The 19,397-nt window shown below is 40.8% G+C and overlaps 1 protein-coding gene across 2 annotated transcripts in view; it reads left to right on the top strand.

Annotated features, from left to right (window-relative positions):
- Positions 1 to 19,397, top strand: part of SUGCT (succinyl-CoA:glutarate-CoA transferase) — a 583,247-nt gene that overhangs the window by 484,478 nt on the left and 79,372 nt on the right. The window contains exon 13 of one of the 2 annotated variants that reach the window (XM_080665574.1): positions 13,356 to 13,419. The exons of the other annotated variant lie outside the window; for it this stretch is intronic. Coding sequence (XP_080521700.1) covers positions 13,356 to 13,419 — 64 coding nt within the window. The remainder of the gene's footprint in view (positions 1 to 13,355; positions 13,420 to 19,397) is intronic. 2 annotated transcript variants of the gene reach the window in all.

Genomic DNA, 19,397 nt, shown 5'->3' with positions numbered 1-19,397 from the left:
ATTTTTTTTTCCTCCTCAGGCAAAGGAAAGAAAAGAAAAAATAAACAAATGGGACTATATCAACTAAAAGAAAATTTTTTTTATAGCAAAGGAAACCACGAACAAAAAAAAGACAACCTACTGAATGGGAGAACATGTTCGCCAATGATACATCTGATAACAGGTTAATATCAAGAATTATAAAGAATTAATAAAACTCAACATAAAAAAATAAATCTGTTCAGTTAAAAAATGGGCAAAGGATTGAATAGACACTTCTTCAAAGAGGACATGCAGATGGCCAATAGAAATATGAAAAGATGGTCAGCATCTCTATTCGTCAGAGCAATCAAATTAAAACCACAATGAGATATCACCTCACACCTGTCAGAATGGTCATCATCAATAAATCAGCAAACACAAGTGTTGGTGAGGATGTGGAGAAAAGGGAACCCTTGTGCACTGTCGGTGGGAATGCACATTAGTGCAGCCACTAAGGAAAACTGGATAGTCCCCCCAAAATTAAAAAAAAAATGGAACTGCCTTATGTCCCAATGATTCCACTTCTGGGTTTATATCTGAAGGAACCCAAAACGCTAATTGAAAAGAATATATGCACTCCTATGTTCATTGCAGCATTATTTACAATAGCCAGGATATGGAAGTAACCCAAGTGCCCATCAAGAGATGACTGGATAAAAAAATGGTCATACACATATACAATGGAATATCACTCAGCCATAAAAAAGAATGAAATCTTACCATTTGTGACAGCACAAATGGACCTAGAGGGTATATGCTAAGTGAAATAGGTCAGTCAGAGAGAGACAAATACCATATGATTTTACTTACATGTGGAGTCTAGAGAAAAACTAAATGAACAAACAAAATTTAAACAGACTCCTGGATACAGAGAACAAAGTAATGGTTGCCAGAGGTGAGGAGGTTGGGGAAACTGGATGAAAAATATGAAGGGATTAAGAAGTACAAATTGATAGTTTCAAAAATAATAAGTACAATTTGGGGATGTAAAGTGCCACACAGGGAAAACGGTCAACAATCTATATATATAAAACCCTAATATGCAAATAGAATGAATGGCAGAACAACTGAACAACCGGTCGCTATGATGTGCACTGACCACCAGGGGGCGCACACAGAACAAGGCGGGTGTCAGCAGCAGGCGGCAGAGTGTGGAACATGGCGGGCGTTGGCCACAGGGGGATGGTGGAACAGGTGAGCAGGGGCGCCAGACCAAGGCGGGGTGCCGGTCGCTGTCATTGGGGCGAGCCTCTGGTGGTTACTGAAAATTCTTTGCTCCCACATGCTGCGGTCCCACCCGGTGCTTGCACCTGCTGCTGGTGCCGGCCCTGCTCACACCCACTGCTGGTGCTGGAGCCACTGCTCACACCTGATGCCAGCACCAGAGCTGCCACTTGTACCCACTGCCGGTGCCCGGTGCTGGTCCTGATTGTTTGGAGCTGTCAGCAGGTGCAAGCAGGGGATGCTGGCCCCACTTGCCCCTGAGGGCTTCTCCACCCCCTGCTTCTCCTGAGGGGTGATTGGGGTAGTAGCCGCTGCTTGTAGCCGCCGTTTGCACCCGCTGATGGCGCTGGCCCCACTTGCAGCCACTGCTGGCACTAGCCCCAATCACTCCATGCCGTCAGCAGGTGCGAGTGGGGCTGGCACAGTCAGTGGGTGCGAGCGGCAGAGGCAGTAGTGGGGCTGCCAGCAGACAGGGGACTGGGGTCCGCAGTGGGAGGGGCTGAGCGGGGGCGTGGAGGATGGGCCAAGACCTGCCCCTGTGCCCACCACAGTCTCACGGTCCACAGTTCCTTTCAAGATGCACGAATTTGTGCACTGGGCCCCTAGTATTGTAATAACTATGTACAGTGAGTGCTTAGTGGATACTGGAAATATAGGGGGATCATCTTGTAAAGTATCTGATTGTGTAACCGCTATGCTCTATACCTGAAACTAATACAAAATAATATTGCATATAAACTGTAACTGAAAATAAAGTTTAAAGTTTTTTTCAAAAAATGAATGCTATTATGTGAAAACATACACTGTGTAACCTTATGAATTTGGCTTTTCCCCCCACACAGCATAAATCCCCCAAGATTCATCCAAGTTGTTGCATGAATTAATAGTTTGTGTCTTGTTATTACCTAGGAGTATTCCATGTTATGGATGTACCACAGTTGGAAAATGATTCACCAGTTAAAGGATATCTGTGTTATTTCCAATTTGGGGCTATCACATACAATTAAACTGCTATGAACATTCAGTGCATATGAACATACATTTTGTATGAACATACATTTTGATTTAAGGAATAAATGCTCAGGAGTGCAACTCCTGGAATGTATGCAGCTGTATGTTTAGCTGATTTTGTTTGTTTGCTTGTTTTGTTTTTTAAGAAACTGCCAAACTTTTCCAGAATATCTGCATCATTTTCCATTCTAACTAGAAATGAATGAGTGATTCAGTTTCTCTTTGCCAGTATTTTATGTCACTTAAAAAAATTTAGCCATTCTGGCACTAATATCTTGTTATGCTTTTAATTTGCATCTCCCTAGTGGTTATTGATATTGACCACTTTTTCATGTGCTTATTTGCAATCTCTATATCCTCTTTGGTGAGATGTCTGTTTATGCCTTTTGCCTATTTTTTACTTATGCTGTTTGTGTTTTACTGTTTAATTGTAAGACTTCTTACATATAGGCTGGATACTAGTCCCTTGTCAGATATATTGCCTGCAAATATTTCTCCCAGTTTGTAGCTTTCTCATCTTCTTAACATGAGCTTTTGCAGAGCAATCTCCAAGATTGTTCCTATGATTTTGTCATTTTAAATTTATACATTGAAGTCCATGGTCCATTTCAAGTTAATTTTTGCAGAGGATATGAGACTTAGGTGGAGGATTTTTTGTTCTTTTTTTTCACAATTATTCCAGTACCATTTGTTGAACAGGATATCCTTCCTCAACTGCAGTTACACCTTTGTCAGCAATTATTTGGGCATATTTGTGTGGATACATTTCTGAGTCCTCTATTCTGTTCCATTGATTTATGTGGCCAACCCTCTATCAATACCTCTCTTAGCGGCTATGTAGTATACTTTAACATCAGACAGATTCTCTTTCACTTCATTCTTATTTTAAGATTGTTTAAGTTATTCTGATACCCATGTCTTTCCATTTACATTGTAGAATAAGCATTGTTTGTGTCTACAAAAAACATTTCTAGGATTTTGGTAATAATTACATGAAAGCTGTGGATAAATGAAGATGTTGACTCTTCAAAACTAAGAACATGGTATTCTTCTTCATTTATTTAGGTCCCTTTGATTGCTTTCATCAGCATTTGTAATTTCCAATATACAGAGTCTGAACACGTTTTGTTAAGTGTATATCTAAGTATTTCTCTTTCTTTTTGGAGTGATTTTTAATGATATTGTGTTTTAATTTTGTGTCCCTTATTTATGTTCACTGTTGGTAAATAAATGTGACTGATGTTTGTGTGTTGATCTTGCACCTTTGACCTTGCAAATTCATTAGTTCTAGGAATATTTTTTATGCAGTCAGTCATATCAATCTGTATGATTTCTTCCTTTAAAATGTTCTTCCTTTTATTCATTATATTTCTTTTTTATTTATTATTTTATTTCATCCCTTCCCATATGCCTTTATACAAATTATGTTTTTATTTTTCAATATTGCAATAGCTAAAACTTCTAGTAATCCTATCTAATAAAAGAGTAATATGCAAATTAACCATCACTCCACTACACCCACAGCCATGCCCACAAGCCACGCCCACCAGCCAATCAGGAGGGAATATTCAAATAAACCCAACCAAGATGGCTACGGCCACAGAGAGCAGGAGGGAGGCTTGGGTTTCCCCGGCAATGGAGGAAGCCAAGCTTTCCGCCTGCCCTTGCCGGCCCAGGCCTCCACTCAAGGCTACAAAGTTTCAATTACAGAAGACGCATAAGTCCAAACAAATGGCGGCAGCCACGGAGCTGGAGAGAGCAGGAGGCTATGGTTGCCAGTGGCAATGGAGGAAGCCAAGCTTCTGCAGCCCTGGCCTGCTTTGGCCTCCACTTAAGGCTACAAAGTTTCAATTATAGAAGATACATAAATCCTAACATAAATGGCTGCCGCCACAGAATGAGCAGAAGGTTTGGCTCCACTCCAGGCTACAAAGTTTCAATTGTAGAAGATAAATAAACCCCAGATCCCAGGGCCTGCAAACCACCACAGGCCCCTCACCCAGACCACCCCACTCCCCAAGGGAACCCCCACCCTGATCCAGGACACCCTTCAGGGCAAACCACCTGGCCCCCACCCATGCACCAGGCCTCTATCCTATCTAATAAAAGAGTAATATGCAGATTGACCGTCACTCCAACACACAAGATGGCTGCCCCCATGTGGTTAAAGATTCTGCCCCCATGTGGACACTAGATGGCCAGCAGGGGAGGGCAGTTGGGAGGGATCAGGCCTGCAAGGGAGGGCAGTTGGGGGCGATCAAGCCTGCAGAGGAGGGCAGTTAGGGGTGACTCAGCCGGTAGAGGAGGGAAGTTGGGGGTGACTGGGCCTGCAGGAAAGGGCAGTTGGGGGGAACCCAGGCCTGCAGGGGAGAGCAGTTAGGGGTGACCAGGCCTGCAGGGGAAGGCATTTAGGGGCAAACAGGCTGGCAGGGGAGCAGTTAGGCATCAATCAGGCTGGCAGGAGAGTGGTTAGGGAGTGATCAGGCTGGCAGGCCGAAGCGGTTAGGGGCAATCAGGAAGGCAAGCAGGCGAGCAGTTGGGAACCAGCAGTCCTGGATTGTGAGAGGGATATCCGACTGCCCGTTTAGGCCCGATCCCAGGGCAGTCGGACATCCCTTGAGGGGTCCCAGATTGGAGAGGGTGCAGGCTTGGCTGAGGGACCCCCTCACCCCCGTGCATGAATTTCATGCACCGGGCCTCTAGTGTGTTAAATAAGAGTAGTGAAAGCAGTTGAACATTGACCCATGAACCAAGATGTCATGGGTTCAATTCCTGGTCAGGGCATAGCCCTGGGTTGTGGGCTCGATCCCCAGTGTGGGGAAGGCAGGAGGCAGCCAATCAATGATTCTCTCTCATTGTTGATGTTTCAATGTCTTTCTCCCTCTCCTTTCCTCTCTGAAATCAATAAAAGTATATTTTTTTAAAAAGGTAGTGAAAGTAGACATGCTTGCCTTGTTCTCAATCTTAAAGCAAAAGCATTCAGTCTTTCACCATTAAGTATGATGTTATCTTTAGAGTAATTCTTCTAGTCCCAAACTTGCTGTGAGCTTTTATTATAAACTAGTGGCCCAGTGAACGAATTCATGCACATTGAAAGGAAATTAATTAGAAGAAATATTTTAATATTGCTCTTTGCTCTTTCTCTATAATAGAAGTGTCAACCAAATTCACGATCGACAATGACAGATCAAAACTAATGTGTGAGATTGGTGCCAGCGAGAGCTTTATATGTACTGTGCATGCGTCAGTCAACTTAGCCTTTTATGTATATAGAATAAACTTGCTTAATTAGACCTGCTTTCTGATGTAGCTAAACTTTTTCCAGCCCAGTGAAGCACCCCAACTTCTCTTTCAGGTAATTGTCAGCAACACAGCAGTGAATAACAACATGAAGCAGATTATTATTGTAGATCACGCAGGGAGAACAAAGGGTAAAATATTTAACTGCAGCAGTGTTCAGTGTTTGACTATATTCTGCACAGTGAGAAAACCTGAAGTCATTTTCAAGGTCCATCATTTCTTACTTCTTTTCAGTAGGATCAAATTTCTAAGCTTTCTAAATCTGCATTTTCCAGCTAATGAAAAGTAACTTGGATTCCACCGAGTCTCCTATCTACCTACTCCAGGACTTCTGTGAGGATCAAATGAGATGAGGCACAGGAAAATGCTTCACAGACATTTGATTACAGTGTAAAGTGTTTCCACCTGGCTATAAAGCAAGTCATGTTCCTGGGCTGAAGAAACTGCAAGGAGGCTAGTCACTAGGGAGAGGAAGCTGGGCATTGCTATGTGACATCATTTCCTGGATGGTCGGACACTTAGCATATTAGCTTTTTATATTTATAGATTGGCCAATGTCAAAATCATTATAGGATAATTTAGGAGGATATCTTTATCACCCAGAGTAGGGAAGACATTTTAAAATATGTCATAAAAAGTATAGCCATAAAGGCCCAGCCAGTGTGGTACAGTGGTTGAGTGTCGACCTATGAACCAGGAGGCCATGGTTTGATTTCAGGTCAGGGCACAGGCCTGGGTTGTGGGCTCAATCCCCAGTAGGGGGCATACAGGAGGCAGCTGATCAATTATTCTATCTCATCATTGATATTTTTACCTCTCTCTCTTCCTCTCCCTTCTCTCTTCCTCCCCCTTCCTCTTTCTGAAATCAGTAAAAACATATATATTTTTAAAGTGCAGACATAAAGGAAAGCTTTAATAAATTTGAAAATGCCAAAATTAAAGCACCATAAAGCAAGAAATAAAGAATAATATTGAATGTAAATTGTAATTGAAAAATAAATAAAAAGGTAAAATAGAGAAAACTCTCCAATCACCCCCCTTCACTAAATAGAAAGGAGCCACTTTATACTTAGTGAATTAAATTTTATAGATAAATAAGTACATTTAATTCAATAAATTCAATAAAACATTATTGAGCATCTACCAGAGAGTGCCAAGTAATGTTCAAGGCACTGGGGATATAGCACAGAACTAAACACCTGTTATGTAACAGTAATAGACCTATGGATAACAATTAATTCAAAAGTCTCCCTTATAGGATCGTAAGCTTCTTGAAGGCAAGGGCCTTGCTTGTTCTGTGACCCAGTTTTTCCTCAGCAGTTAACAGTGCCTGGCACTGTAACAATTGATACTTTTTATTAACTACAGGCCCAGTGCATGAAATTTGTGCACTCGGGGGCGGGGGGGGCGGGGGGAGGGCAGTTCCCCAGCCTGGCCTGTGCCCTCTCACAGTGCAGGAGCCCCACAATTGATCGCCCCAAAGAGGAAGGCCCTGCCCACCCATCCTGGGCTCCTCAATGGATTGCCCCAAAGAGGTAGGCTGGAGCCGGGGGTCCTGCCTCCACACCACACGGAGCCACAGGACCCCCAGGCCTCACCGCAAGGAGCCGACAGGCCTCACCTCCTTGTTGCTGCACGGAGCCGCCAGGACCCATCTCCGTGCCACCCACACAGCTTCAAGTCCCCGCCTACCCACGCATGCCTCAGCGCACACACAGCCCCACCCACCTGCGTGCACCCACTGCGCATGCAGCCCCTGGTGATGGATTGTGACAGCGTGAGGGCATCACAGCATGATGGCATGAGGGCGTGATGACCATTTGCATATCAGCTCTTTATTATATAGGATTATTAATCATTACTGTTGATACATTTACATGTTTGTTGCATGAATGAATGTGCCCCAAAGCCACACAACTGGAACTTGGTGGAGCCAGAGTTTGACCTAGTTTGTGGAGAGCGGTGAAACAATTGCCATTCACTGTGCTCAGTGCTTTGCCCTCATCATCTCACTTAACCCTTGGAAACTCCTGAGAAAGATATTCTTACTCCCTTTTTACTGATGAGGGTTCTGAACCTCATATACTTAATTGCCTTGCCTAAGGTCACCCACTGGATCTGTCCCCTCTAAATCTAAGCCTGGCGGGGCCCAAATCTTTTATCTTTCACAGCCTTGGTGTCTGCAGTAGCCAGAATTTCCTTGACTACCTGTGAGGGAGCAGTTCAGTTTATTAACGAATTGGGTCTCATAATGACAAGCAGTACAAGCAATTCGTTTGGCTGATTTTCTTTCCTCCATGAATTGACTAATTTGTTTTACAAAACTGAGCACATCAGCTAGTTGGGTTAATGGTAAATCAAATTATGCTTGTTTATCTTTTCTTTTCACTCTCAGGAACCTGGCAGCTACTCATTAATTGTGAAATCCTGGGCAAGTACTTGGCCTCTTTAGGCTTCCACCACTTTATCAGTAGAAATGCAGATGATAGTAATTCCTACCTAGTTTAGCTAATGAGGGGGTTAAATGGAGACAACTCTCTGGGGTGGGACTTCTGGCCTCTGGCCTTATAAAGCCCTCAAAATCATTTGGTCTGGCCCTGCCAAGGCATTGGGGGTGAGTTAATGAACTGTTTGACCAAATAGAGAAGGCTAATTTTTAAGTTGATAATTTTGTATGACCTGTGGATAGTTTGTAAATATCCAAATGGCCCTTGGTAGGAAAAAAGTTCCCCACCCATGCTGAGCTCCTAACTCAACACTTGACCCTCAGGAGTTTTGGTAAGCAATAGTTGCTGTTATCTTGTTTGTCATTGTAATAATTAACCTTAATGTTATATTTCAACATCATTTTTATTCTGAGACTTTTACTTGCCTCCTTCACCTACATCGTTCAGCTTCCTTTGGAGGGAGGCAGAGTTACCTGTTTCTTATTGGACATTGTGGAGTTTAAATTATGTCTTACAAATTGGCTTAGGTCTCTTATTCCCTACCCTTTCTTCTTATCACAGTCACTTTGAATGAAGTTTATTTGTCTTTTTATCACCAGCCCTTTCACATTATCTAGCATATAGGTACTCTATGGTGTTTGTTACACTCAACGAATAGATTATATCTCTATTCATAGTGAATGGATAGATAGATCAGTTCTCGTGTGTTGTTAAAATCATTGACGGTATTCCATTGATTTTTTAAATTGAATTTATCGTGGTGACATTGGTTCACAAAATTGTACAGGTTTCAAGTGTACAAGTCAATAAAACATCGTTTGCACAGTGCGTTGTGCGCCCATTGCCCAAAGCAAAGGCCCTTTCTGTCCTCATTTATGCTCCCTTTGCCCTCTTCCACCTTCCCCACCCCCTTTCCCTCTGGCTATCCCCACGTTGTTGTCTGTGTCTATGTGTTATATATATATGTATATATACATATATAATGCGTTGATGTGCTCTTTACATGTATCATTTGTATGTCATTTTGTAATCAGACAACCAAGGGCTGCCTGTCACTACTTCAGCCAATTAAGCAGAGACAGGGTTGAGTCATATATGAACGTTTATTCCAACAATGCCGGCAGATTGGAAGAGCAGCAGGTCATCTACAAAAATCTGCTCTCCACCCACCATAAGCCAACTGCTTATATTGGGTAGAAGGGCAAGATTACGTGGGGAAGTAGGTATTACAGGGATGAGAAAGTGGGTGTGGGATAATCATTACAGGTTGTAAGTCATGTGGGGTCACAGATAGTGGGTGCCCAGGGCCCCCGGGACCAGATTACAGGTAATAGAGGCTGGGGTTTTAAAGAACAGGTGCCTCCAGGACTAGGTGCCATGAGGTTATAAATCTTTCCATAATGGTAGGCGATTCTCAGGAAAGGAGGATGGACTGCATTTCGATGTTAGCTCCCAGGTCCCAGGGCTTACAACTCTCAGTGAGGTTAGAATGTGCTTTCTCTAATCAGAACAGAACAATCACAGTTAACAGAGCATGATTAATAGTTATTATAATAATCGTTAATTTCTAATATTCTACTAGTATTTGTGCCCCTAACAATTTAATGCCAGTGCCCTAGCAGTCTCTTTTCATTTGAATATGCTTTCCTACTTCTGTTCTTGACCCAGATCTCTTGCTTTCTGTGTAGATTTTCACTGCCTATAAAGTGGATATTTTTATTTGATTTGTTTTACAGTTTTTTCTTGCTAGTGCTATATTGTAGACTTTCCCCCCTTGCCATTCCTGCCATAGGACTTTATAAAAGGACTCTCTTACTTTCACTTAAACTTTTATTTCCCACGTAACTTTAAGGTATACATTTTACTCCTTCCCTCCCCCCCCCATCATTAATACATTACCATTTGACTCTCTCATTAGGCTGTCAATCTGTAAAACTCTTAAAGAAGAAAGAGAGACCTTATTTTAAATAGGCCTGATACTTTGCTAAAGATGTTGGGGCACTGTCTACAATTCTATTCTTGTCAAGAAAATGCTTTTGAAATTTCAAGAAGAAATGAAATTAAGAAAAGCTACCAAACCAGGAAAGATTTAGGGAGGCTAAAATAAAATAAAGAGAAGAAGGACAGAATTCACTACAAAAATCTAGGGAAGGTCCGTGCCTTATTTAAAATAACTAAATATGTGATGAAGAATATCCTGAATGGCCAGACTGAGGTTCTAGGCATGAAATTCTCCCTATGGGAAAATGGTAGTTGACGGTCCCTAAGCCAAGGTTCCTGTTCCACTGTTAGTGATCAAAAAATGAAACACTATTAAATGTGCATTTCTAGATTAAGGTAATAGAGATTGGGGTGTTGAGCCTGGGTACAAAAAGGAAAGGGAACATTTAGTAACCATTCCCACAGATATGATATACAAATGTTAGTACGTGGCAGTTTCTCCATTTTCAGTGAAGCTAAGATGAGAAAATACGCCTGAAGTGCAGCAAGGGAGATTTATGTTAAAATTCAGGCAGACTGGTCTCTGAGATCCTCGAATATGTTACTAAGCAGAGCAGGACTTGCCCCACAAACGGGGCTGGAGAGTTTTCCAAGATTCCAAGTCCTTAGGCAGGGTTTCCAGGGACGGCACTGCCACAGCCTCAACTGTTCTCTGAGATCACCTGACCTGATTCACAAAGAAAGCCTATGGAATTCTATCGACTTCAGACTTGACATAAAAAGGTGGGTGGCAACCATGGCAGGTCTTTCTGAAGATGGGGGCTCAGATGTTCCCCTTTGCCTCATAACTGCACCGTGGCTACAGCCAGTGAGAAACTGCAGTTAGCTTTCTTTGCCAGACAGCAGAAAAATGTATATTTCTGCTTAAAACAGAATGCTTTTCAAGGAAAAGGAATTAATAAGGTTAGAAACAAAGTTTCTTATTGGGAATGGTGTATGCAGACAGCAATGGGGGTAGGGCTGGAGGAAATACACTCCTTAAGCTGCTTCTGTGAAAAACTTCAATCAACTGCTAGCTTTCGCTTCTACAAAACTTTGACATATGTCCCTTGACCTTTACCAACTACCCTTTCACGTTTGACACTTAGCGTTTGCTACATAATTACAATTCAGCGTTAATTAATTTCAACACTATCAGTTAAGTTATATTTAGCTGAGAACACTCACTTTTGTCTTTTGTGAGTAGCAGTGCAGTGTTATTACAGAGAGGTAGTCAGGAGGGCAACAGAGATACGAGAAGAATGATTCAGTGCGGATAATTGTTTCGAGTGAAATTTAGCTCGGTATTTTTGTTCCTGTCCTCAGTAGAACTGAGATTTAGCACCTCGAGTTGGCATTTAGCCCCCACCCCCACGCAGGAGGAGGTTGTGCTGGGCGGGTGCTGAGAACGAGCCACACCAGAATTAAATTATAGCACAGTTCTAACACTGACAAGCTTTTTCTCTGGCCAGCTCCTGGGTGCAAAGCTGGTGACTCCAAAAGAGAGGCAAGGCATCCCTAGAAAGGATCTCCATATGGTGTGGCGTCATCCTCAATGAGGGGGCGCTGACATGGTTGTTGTTTAAAGAGCATGTTGCCCCAAAAGTGGTGACCACACCCTCCCTCCCCCCCTCCCCCCCCCAAAAAAAGTGGTGGGAGTCTGGATAGCCATTGCAGAGTTATAGTTCTAAACTTAAAAAATCACCCATGAGATTATCGTTTTTTGTGGGGGGGTTGGAGGGTGTTATTCCATAATGGGACCAAAAAACCTTAATAGAAATGGATAAAAAACAAACAAACAAACAAACAAACAAGATATTTGACCTCTTTTTCTGAGTTTTCCAAGCAGGAAAACATTTTTACTAGTTTATGCATTGCATGCTCTTTTGCTTTGTGAGTGGATTATATAGGAATATGGATATGCTTCATAAAACCATTACAACTTGCCATTCCCTATGTGCCAAGGATTTGAGTAGCTCTGGTTCAGTTAGCATGACGTTGTGGTCCACTGGTTTACTGTGCCACTGAACTATGTCTGTCCTTTAGGTCCATGTACAGCACAGGAAGAGAGAGATCTCCACTTGGTAGATAGTGCAGGTGAAACACAGTGTTAGCCACTCATATCTGTTTCCCTGAAGATGCAGTAATATGATAGTAAATTGGATTTTTGGGTGTTCTTTGAGACAGGATAGCCAGATAGCCTCCAGTTGTTAAAAAAACACACACAAAAAAGAAAATAATTTTATAGCATTTTTATTTGTGGGATTATAGAACATTTTGCCTCTAGTAATTCAACTTCTACATTTAGAATCACAGTCTATGCCCCCAACTCATCCACTTCCTACAGTGGGAGGGCACCTGATCCCTGGCAGGTTTTGTTTTCCTGCCCACCCCATAGGAAAGAACGGTAGCCTCTATACGCCAAGGATCTTAGTAGCTCTGGTTCAGTAGTCAAGCAATTCAGCATCAAGTCAGATTTCTGCTGGTCGGGCACTGTTAGATTGTCCCTGTTAGATAGTAACTGACCTTGAATCTTAACCCTGAGACCAAGTCACCTTGTGTTCTTGATGGGATACTAATAAATATCCCTCTTGGTCCCAGTGCATGAGAATCTAATTGGTCCTCTAAGATGAGGTTTCTGGCTTTTATTTTATTTTTTTTCAGTTGTCTCTTCCCTCCCTCACCTGCCCCAAACTGCAGGATAGTGGAATCCTAGTTATGAAGCTCAGTCTTATGATGAAGGTCTCACTATCACTGAAAACATCTCTGGTTTCAATCTCTTGCTCAGGTCTCTGACCTGGGCCTACTCTGGGCTCCCCTGTCAGCTGGCTCTGTTCATTGCTTGTCACAGCAGCCCTGAATCTGTCCACTTCCATAAGTCACTGGGCCTCTGGATACTCTGATTCACCTTTCAAACTGCACCAACTCCCCATACCTTCCACCAAATAAATTGCCAGGAGCATATGTGCCACCCCAGGGGGCTCCTCTGCTCCAGGTCTGCTGCTTCCCGGCCTGTCCTGGAGTTGACCTTGGCCAAATCCTGCTATGAAGCAGTGCAGGAAGAGGTGAAGCTTTACTATTTAGAGGATCATGCCTAGATGAAAGGGAGAAGATCATGCCCTATATTTAGGAGCAAATAATATTTTTAAGAGTGGGAAGACTTTGAATCTTATTTTTTTTTAGCTTCACTTGGTAAAATATAAAATAGAAACATTATTTTTGTATCAAATATTTACTTTCAAACAAAATTTCAAGCATCTCTCTTTTCTAATACCTTTCGTCAATGGACTGAATTGGTGGCTTTCTCTATACCTTGAGATTGAAGATAATTTAATTTGTAATGTATTTTTTTCTCTCTTTTAACATTTTAAGGTGTTACACAATGGTCTCATTATGGAAATGAAACATCCAACTGTGGGGAAGATATCAGTCCCAGGTTTGAAAACTTTTATTTTTCTTAATACCTTCCTTAATAAACTGTTCCCTATGTTTATATCCCAAACAACTTGTTAAGACATGGTCCAAAATTTTCGTTTTTGATGAAAGTTAGAGTCACACCCACAAGATTGCGTGCTGAGGCTACAGAATTGTGTCTTTGCTCTAACAAATGTCTAATTGTCTACCGACAACAAAATGCTTGCATCACTTAACTCCATTTTCTGTAATCATGTACTCACAAAGGTACATTGTGTAATTGCCAGCAGATAAGTAGCAATAGATATGGCAAATATTATGAAATTATATGCGGTTCATATGAGAATGAGAAAGGAAGCCAGGCTCGATAGAGGTGGTGTCCAGTGAAGGCTACTGACTGCTCAGGCCAGGGCGTTTTCCTTTCTGAACTATGGTTTAGGGTATCGATCTTAGCTTTGTAGATCAAGAAACTAAATGTTTTTGGTAAACTCAGAATATATTGAAGTTTTGTAATTTGACTCAGACCAAACAAACTCAACCAAAGAATTTTGGCCAAAATGACAACTTTATACTTCTGGGGGGAGTTCTTTTCCTTGTAGCCAGAAACCTCCTTCCTGCTCTCAAAGCATCCAGGCTGTAGCAAGAGCTTATGATTAACCTGTTACCATGCACAGGCTTCACTTCTCTAGTGATCGTAATATCACCATTCCTCAGGTCTGTTGTCTCTACTCTGGGGCTTGCTGGTAAAACATGCACATTCTTCATTGTGTCCCTATTTTCCAGACTATGCATAAACCATGCACTCATTTTTTTTTTTCTTTTCTTCTGGAAGAGAATAATGAACTTGGCTATGATATAACGTTGGTCATTGTTTTCCTGAAATTATATCCAGGTTGCCTTGCTTGAGATTGAGTATTTCCCAAACTACTCAATCACCACAGTCAAATGGCATAAAGCATTTACTTCTACTGGTCTTAGGACTCATTTATTGAAGAATTGCATTGTTAATTTGATTCTAGATATAATCTAGTTCTAAGATTTGGGATCAACTTGGCAGTATTGTCCCAGAACAGATCAGATAATGGCCACTGGCACATAAAAAAAAATAAGAAGGGGGAATTATGATGAATAAGTAAAATTGAAAGAGAAAATTCTAATGCACAGGAGTATAAGGAACATTATACACAAGTTAAGGAAGGTAACTAAGAGAGAGAGCAGGTATAAGCATATTAGAGACTGAGATCATATGTTAATATGGGAATGATATATCCTGTAGAAAGGTAGTAGGGGAAAAGCATGTTAATAAAAGCTAAGGAAGTCTTTTATTCATTCATATTATTGAGCGTATATTATGTGCCAGGCAATGTTTTGGGTCCTCAGAATTAAAAAATAAACCAGATTCCTTGGCTCCTGGCCACATGGAGCTCATACTCAATGGAAATGCTGGCAAAAAAAGTTGCTATTGTTTCTTCTAATTCAGTGTATCCCAGTAAGGGGCCTCTCAAAGGATAAGATATATTAATACAAATAATATCACAGTAAATAATTAAAACTTTCCTGTGGATTGCCCCTTTCATTTATTTTATTTACCTATGATAGTTCTGTCTTTCTTTATAAATGTTCCCTTTGGAGACCTCATGAATGTTGTAAAAATAACTTAGACTCTCCCACAATGCCTTGTTGAAGTGAATCTGCCAAAACAGAAAAAGTGCGTAGAGTGAAAGGTGATTTTATGCTACACTGTTTGCTAGTTAGCCAGTGGAGACTCATTTTGAATTCATTAAATGTAGTTCTCTATATTTGCATATACATGGTTGTGCAAAAATAGGTTTACAGTTGTTTCTATGGGAAAATATATAACACAACAATAAATAATAATACAAGAATAAACTGTTTCACGTACTCACAACTGTAAATCTACTTTTGCCACCCCCTGTATATCTGCATCTTCACATTTACAGTAAAAAATCCTGTTAACATTACCTCAAACTACTTATTTATGTTTCCTTTGTTATTAGTGAACCTGTACTGAAATTTTGATATATTGTACTAATTTACCTGAAGCATTATGTCTTAGTAGTTACTAGAAACCTGTCTCTTGAAGAAAGCAATAATTATTATGTAATTTTGATTGTACCTTTTTAGAGATGTATAAGTCCACAGCATTCCCTCAGATTCTCAAATTAGAGCTCCTGTGTACTCCTAATTGATTAATACTTAAAAATATTGGTCAACCAATGTTTCCCAACTATTGGGAAATTATTTGCCTCTTCAAAATTCCTGTTGCCTACTTAAATAATTATTGTAAGCATTTAATACATTATTACAATATTTGCAATCATTACCAATATTAAAATATACCATGTAATATGATCTAAACTATCTCCTTTATTAATTAACATATATTCCAACATACTTTTTATATCATTTCCCATCACCTCCAACACAATAAATAAGAAAGACATTTATTTTGCATATATACATGTCATAGTTAAAGCATGCAATCTAGTTAATGCTCGTGAATTATCTCTGTATATGAGTTGTAGTTATGTTAATGCTAATGCTGTTGTTCTTTATTTCACGAACTGTTCATGACAGTACTCTTTCATTTGAGCTTTAAAGCCTATTTTACAGTTAAAGATGGAAAGGAACTAATAAAATGTATTATTCATGGGGGCATTAAATGAGAAAATGTATCATACTTTTCTTTGCCAGGCTTAAATAGTCTGGTGTTCTAATAATCCCCCATCAGGGTCATAGTCCTTAGTTTTCGCTCACCATTAGCTTCGTGGCAGAAGTGTGAGCATACTGGGCACAATGTACTGATTCGCTCCTAATTAACTAGTTTAATCTGATGCAGTACCAAATCTTCAAGCACTCACACACTCACACCACACACAACTACACTCCCTAAACCAGTGGTCGGCAAACTGTGGCTCGCGAGACACATGTGGCTCTTTGGCCCCTTGAATGTGGCTCTTCCACAAAATACCACGGTCTGGGTGAGTCTATTTTGAAGAAGTGGCGTTAGAAGTTTAAGTTTAAAAAATTTGGCTCTCAAAAGAAATTTCAATCGTTGTACTGTTGATATTTGGCTCTGTTGACTAATGAGTTTGCCGATCACTACCCTAAACCCATTGTCTTCCAGATGCTCCATGAAGATCTGGTGAGAGAGCTGTCCCAGAACAGGCCAAGCCACTCATGGAGATTACAGTTTGGCAGGGAAGGCAGCATACACTACATAGAGAGAGGCAGGGTGAGCGTTTCCATAGAAAACCAGAGGCTATAGCAGGGTGCTCTGGAAGACTGCCAGGGAGACCTAAGCTAGTGTGTGGGATCAGGAAAGTTTTCTTGAGAAGTGAACTGTAAACAGGCATGGGAACAATGGCCAGTTGTCAGCGGAGCCAACCTGGTGTGGCTAAAGGAGCAACAAGGAGGCCCAGTGCTAATGTCTGGAGGAGATGAGATAGGGCTCAAATGGAGAAATGGCGTGGGGCAGGCTCTGGGGAGGTAGACAGAGGCCAGAAGAATGAGACCTACAATAGAACTAATGACCAAATTCAAAATAAATCAAAATATCAAGGAGAGCTATGCTGCGTCTCTAAGATCCCTACTATCTAGGGGGGGAAGTTGGAACTTGCAAGAGGAGCTTGGGTAGGAATCTCAAACGTAGTTTGGCTGATGTTCTGATTGATTGAGTTTGGGGTAATTTCCAAGTTGGTTAAAGATTTTTATAAAGCTCATAATATCATGCATTTTAAACTGAAATAGATTAAAATTTGTCTGTTAATTACTAAAAGGCAAAGGTACATTAGAGTTCATACTATGATATTTCTTCAGCAAGACACTGGCCATTATATAAACATCACCTTATTTGTGAGTTTACTGAAAAGATCTTAACATCAGTTATTATATCAAAAGCACTGCTAGTTTCCACTGAGCCATTCACCCATCATTTGCACCTTCTTCTTGAAATACTGCTGCCCATTGGACTTTTAGCCAGAGTGGAATGTGCTGTCTTTCCACGTAGTGTGTAGGGGCCAAAACAGCCTTGGTGCTGAGTTCCAAACTGCAAAGAATATCATTGAAATAGAGTTTGCTGTGAGCTCAGTTCCGCCCCACAGTCTTTGTCAGACGTTTCCCTGTACATGTGGGTTGTGGTTACTTGACTCCAGCAGCACTGCTGGGAAGTATTGTAGTGATGAGTGTGTCAGTGCTGTGGCAAGGAAGCTGTCTTCTGTGCATAGAAAATGAGTTTCAAAGGAATTAGCCTTGCCTGTGGCCACTCCCCACTCCCCCCCACACCCCCCCACCTGTGTTTTTCAGAAAGTAGCTCCAAGTGACTTTAAATGAAACTTTTCATAAGTCTCTTCCCATAGGATTTTAATATTCATATTTAGACCCTGCAACAATTCTTAGCTAGTGGATGTCAGATGTGGGAAGAACAATCACCACTATGAATTAATGTAAACCAGATTATTAGAATATTGATGTTTGGATTTTATAGTGAATTTTGAAAAAGTTGAATGTTTGTTATTTGATTATCTGACATATTTTATTTCTGAATGTTTGGCAGCTTATATAAAAGATGCTCTATAACACCTTTCTTTTGTAAGCTCCTGGGAGAAAAGATGCTGTCATTTAACATCTAACCAACACCTTCTATACCAACTAAGTACTTAATAGATATTTTCTGGATGATGATTAAAGTAAAAACTTTTAGATGAAAAATAATTTAAAAAGATAATTTGTGACTATTTTAAGCAATTGAAATTTTTAATGAATAGACTGGCTACCTGTAGAAGCTATCTGAAAGAGAGTCATTTCACTTCTTTAGTTTGTTTCCAGTTTGAAGTACATAAATGAAGTTACCACCTAGTCTCTTGCTTGCTTACAAATCTTCCTCTTCTAGGCTACATGAGACTTGACCTTGACGTTACTTTTAGCTTTTTTCCTTCCCTTCAGATAGAAAATTAGTTAGTGTTTTTGAAATCACATATCCTCAAAGTGCAGTTAAATTTCTATAATGAATAACAGCAATGGGGAAAACTGTCAAAAGTCTCACTGGGAGAAAAGAAAAATTATAAGGAACCAAAGTTTCAGTTTACATCCCTCCTTAAAGTTTAAGTATGTGAGTTCTAAGAAGGAATTCAAAGTAAAACCAACTTGAGAGTAAAAGGTGGGATAACTTATTTCTTCCAGGTAGAGAAATCTCTCAGGTGACAACAGGAAGAGTGTAAAGTTTTCATGTTGTGCGTAGTGCATAATCTGTCTCCTAGAAAAAGCATACCCCTTCAGGGAGCAGGGTAAGCTGTAAAAAAGAGGAAAGAGATGAAAGGAAGGTTCTACAGTCTGTCAACAGAAAGAGAGAAAGCTGGCAGGGAAGTGAATTTTCAAATAGACTAGCCATGGTACTTCCCGAAGTCCTCAATTATTTTTAACTTTATTAAACCCTTAACCCAAGGCAAGGTACTGATTGTTAAATAAATCAGTGTATTCTCAGACGATTTGACATTGAGTGCCGGCAGCCTTCCCTGAAAGTCCCTTGTAGTGAGGCAGGATCATAGACATGGTTGCCTTTCAGTGAGAAATGAATAGCACAGTGACTTCCCTGCCTAGGAGAGCCGGAGGAAGCAGGAGGAGTGAATCACAGCCCCAGGAATGTCTTTCCATCAGGAACCTGAGAAGCCCTAAGAGCCAAGTTACTGTCGCTGATATGACTTAGGAACCTTCATCAACTATGCTTCTCTGTGCCATGAGGAAGACATATTTTGTTAGACCAGGACTTTCATTCTCAGGGAATTCATATCCCTATTAGTTGGGACTGGGAATGTGGCCAAGAACTCAGTTGTTCCTTTTCAACATATGCTCATCAATCTAGACACTAAGATAAGTAAATCTGTCTAATAGCACAAGAAACTCTTTTTGCAAACTAGTCATAAGTTATCAATGAAATTAGAGTAAGTTTTCAGTATTAGGAAGTGGCATTTAAGCTAAAGG

The sequence above is a fragment of the Plecotus auritus genome, assembly GCF_963455305.1.
Source record: "Plecotus auritus genome assembly, chromosome: 4".
Taxonomy (NCBI): domain Eukaryota; kingdom Metazoa; phylum Chordata; class Mammalia; order Chiroptera; family Vespertilionidae; genus Plecotus; species Plecotus auritus.
This window is presented reverse-complemented; position numbering and strand designations above follow the sequence as displayed.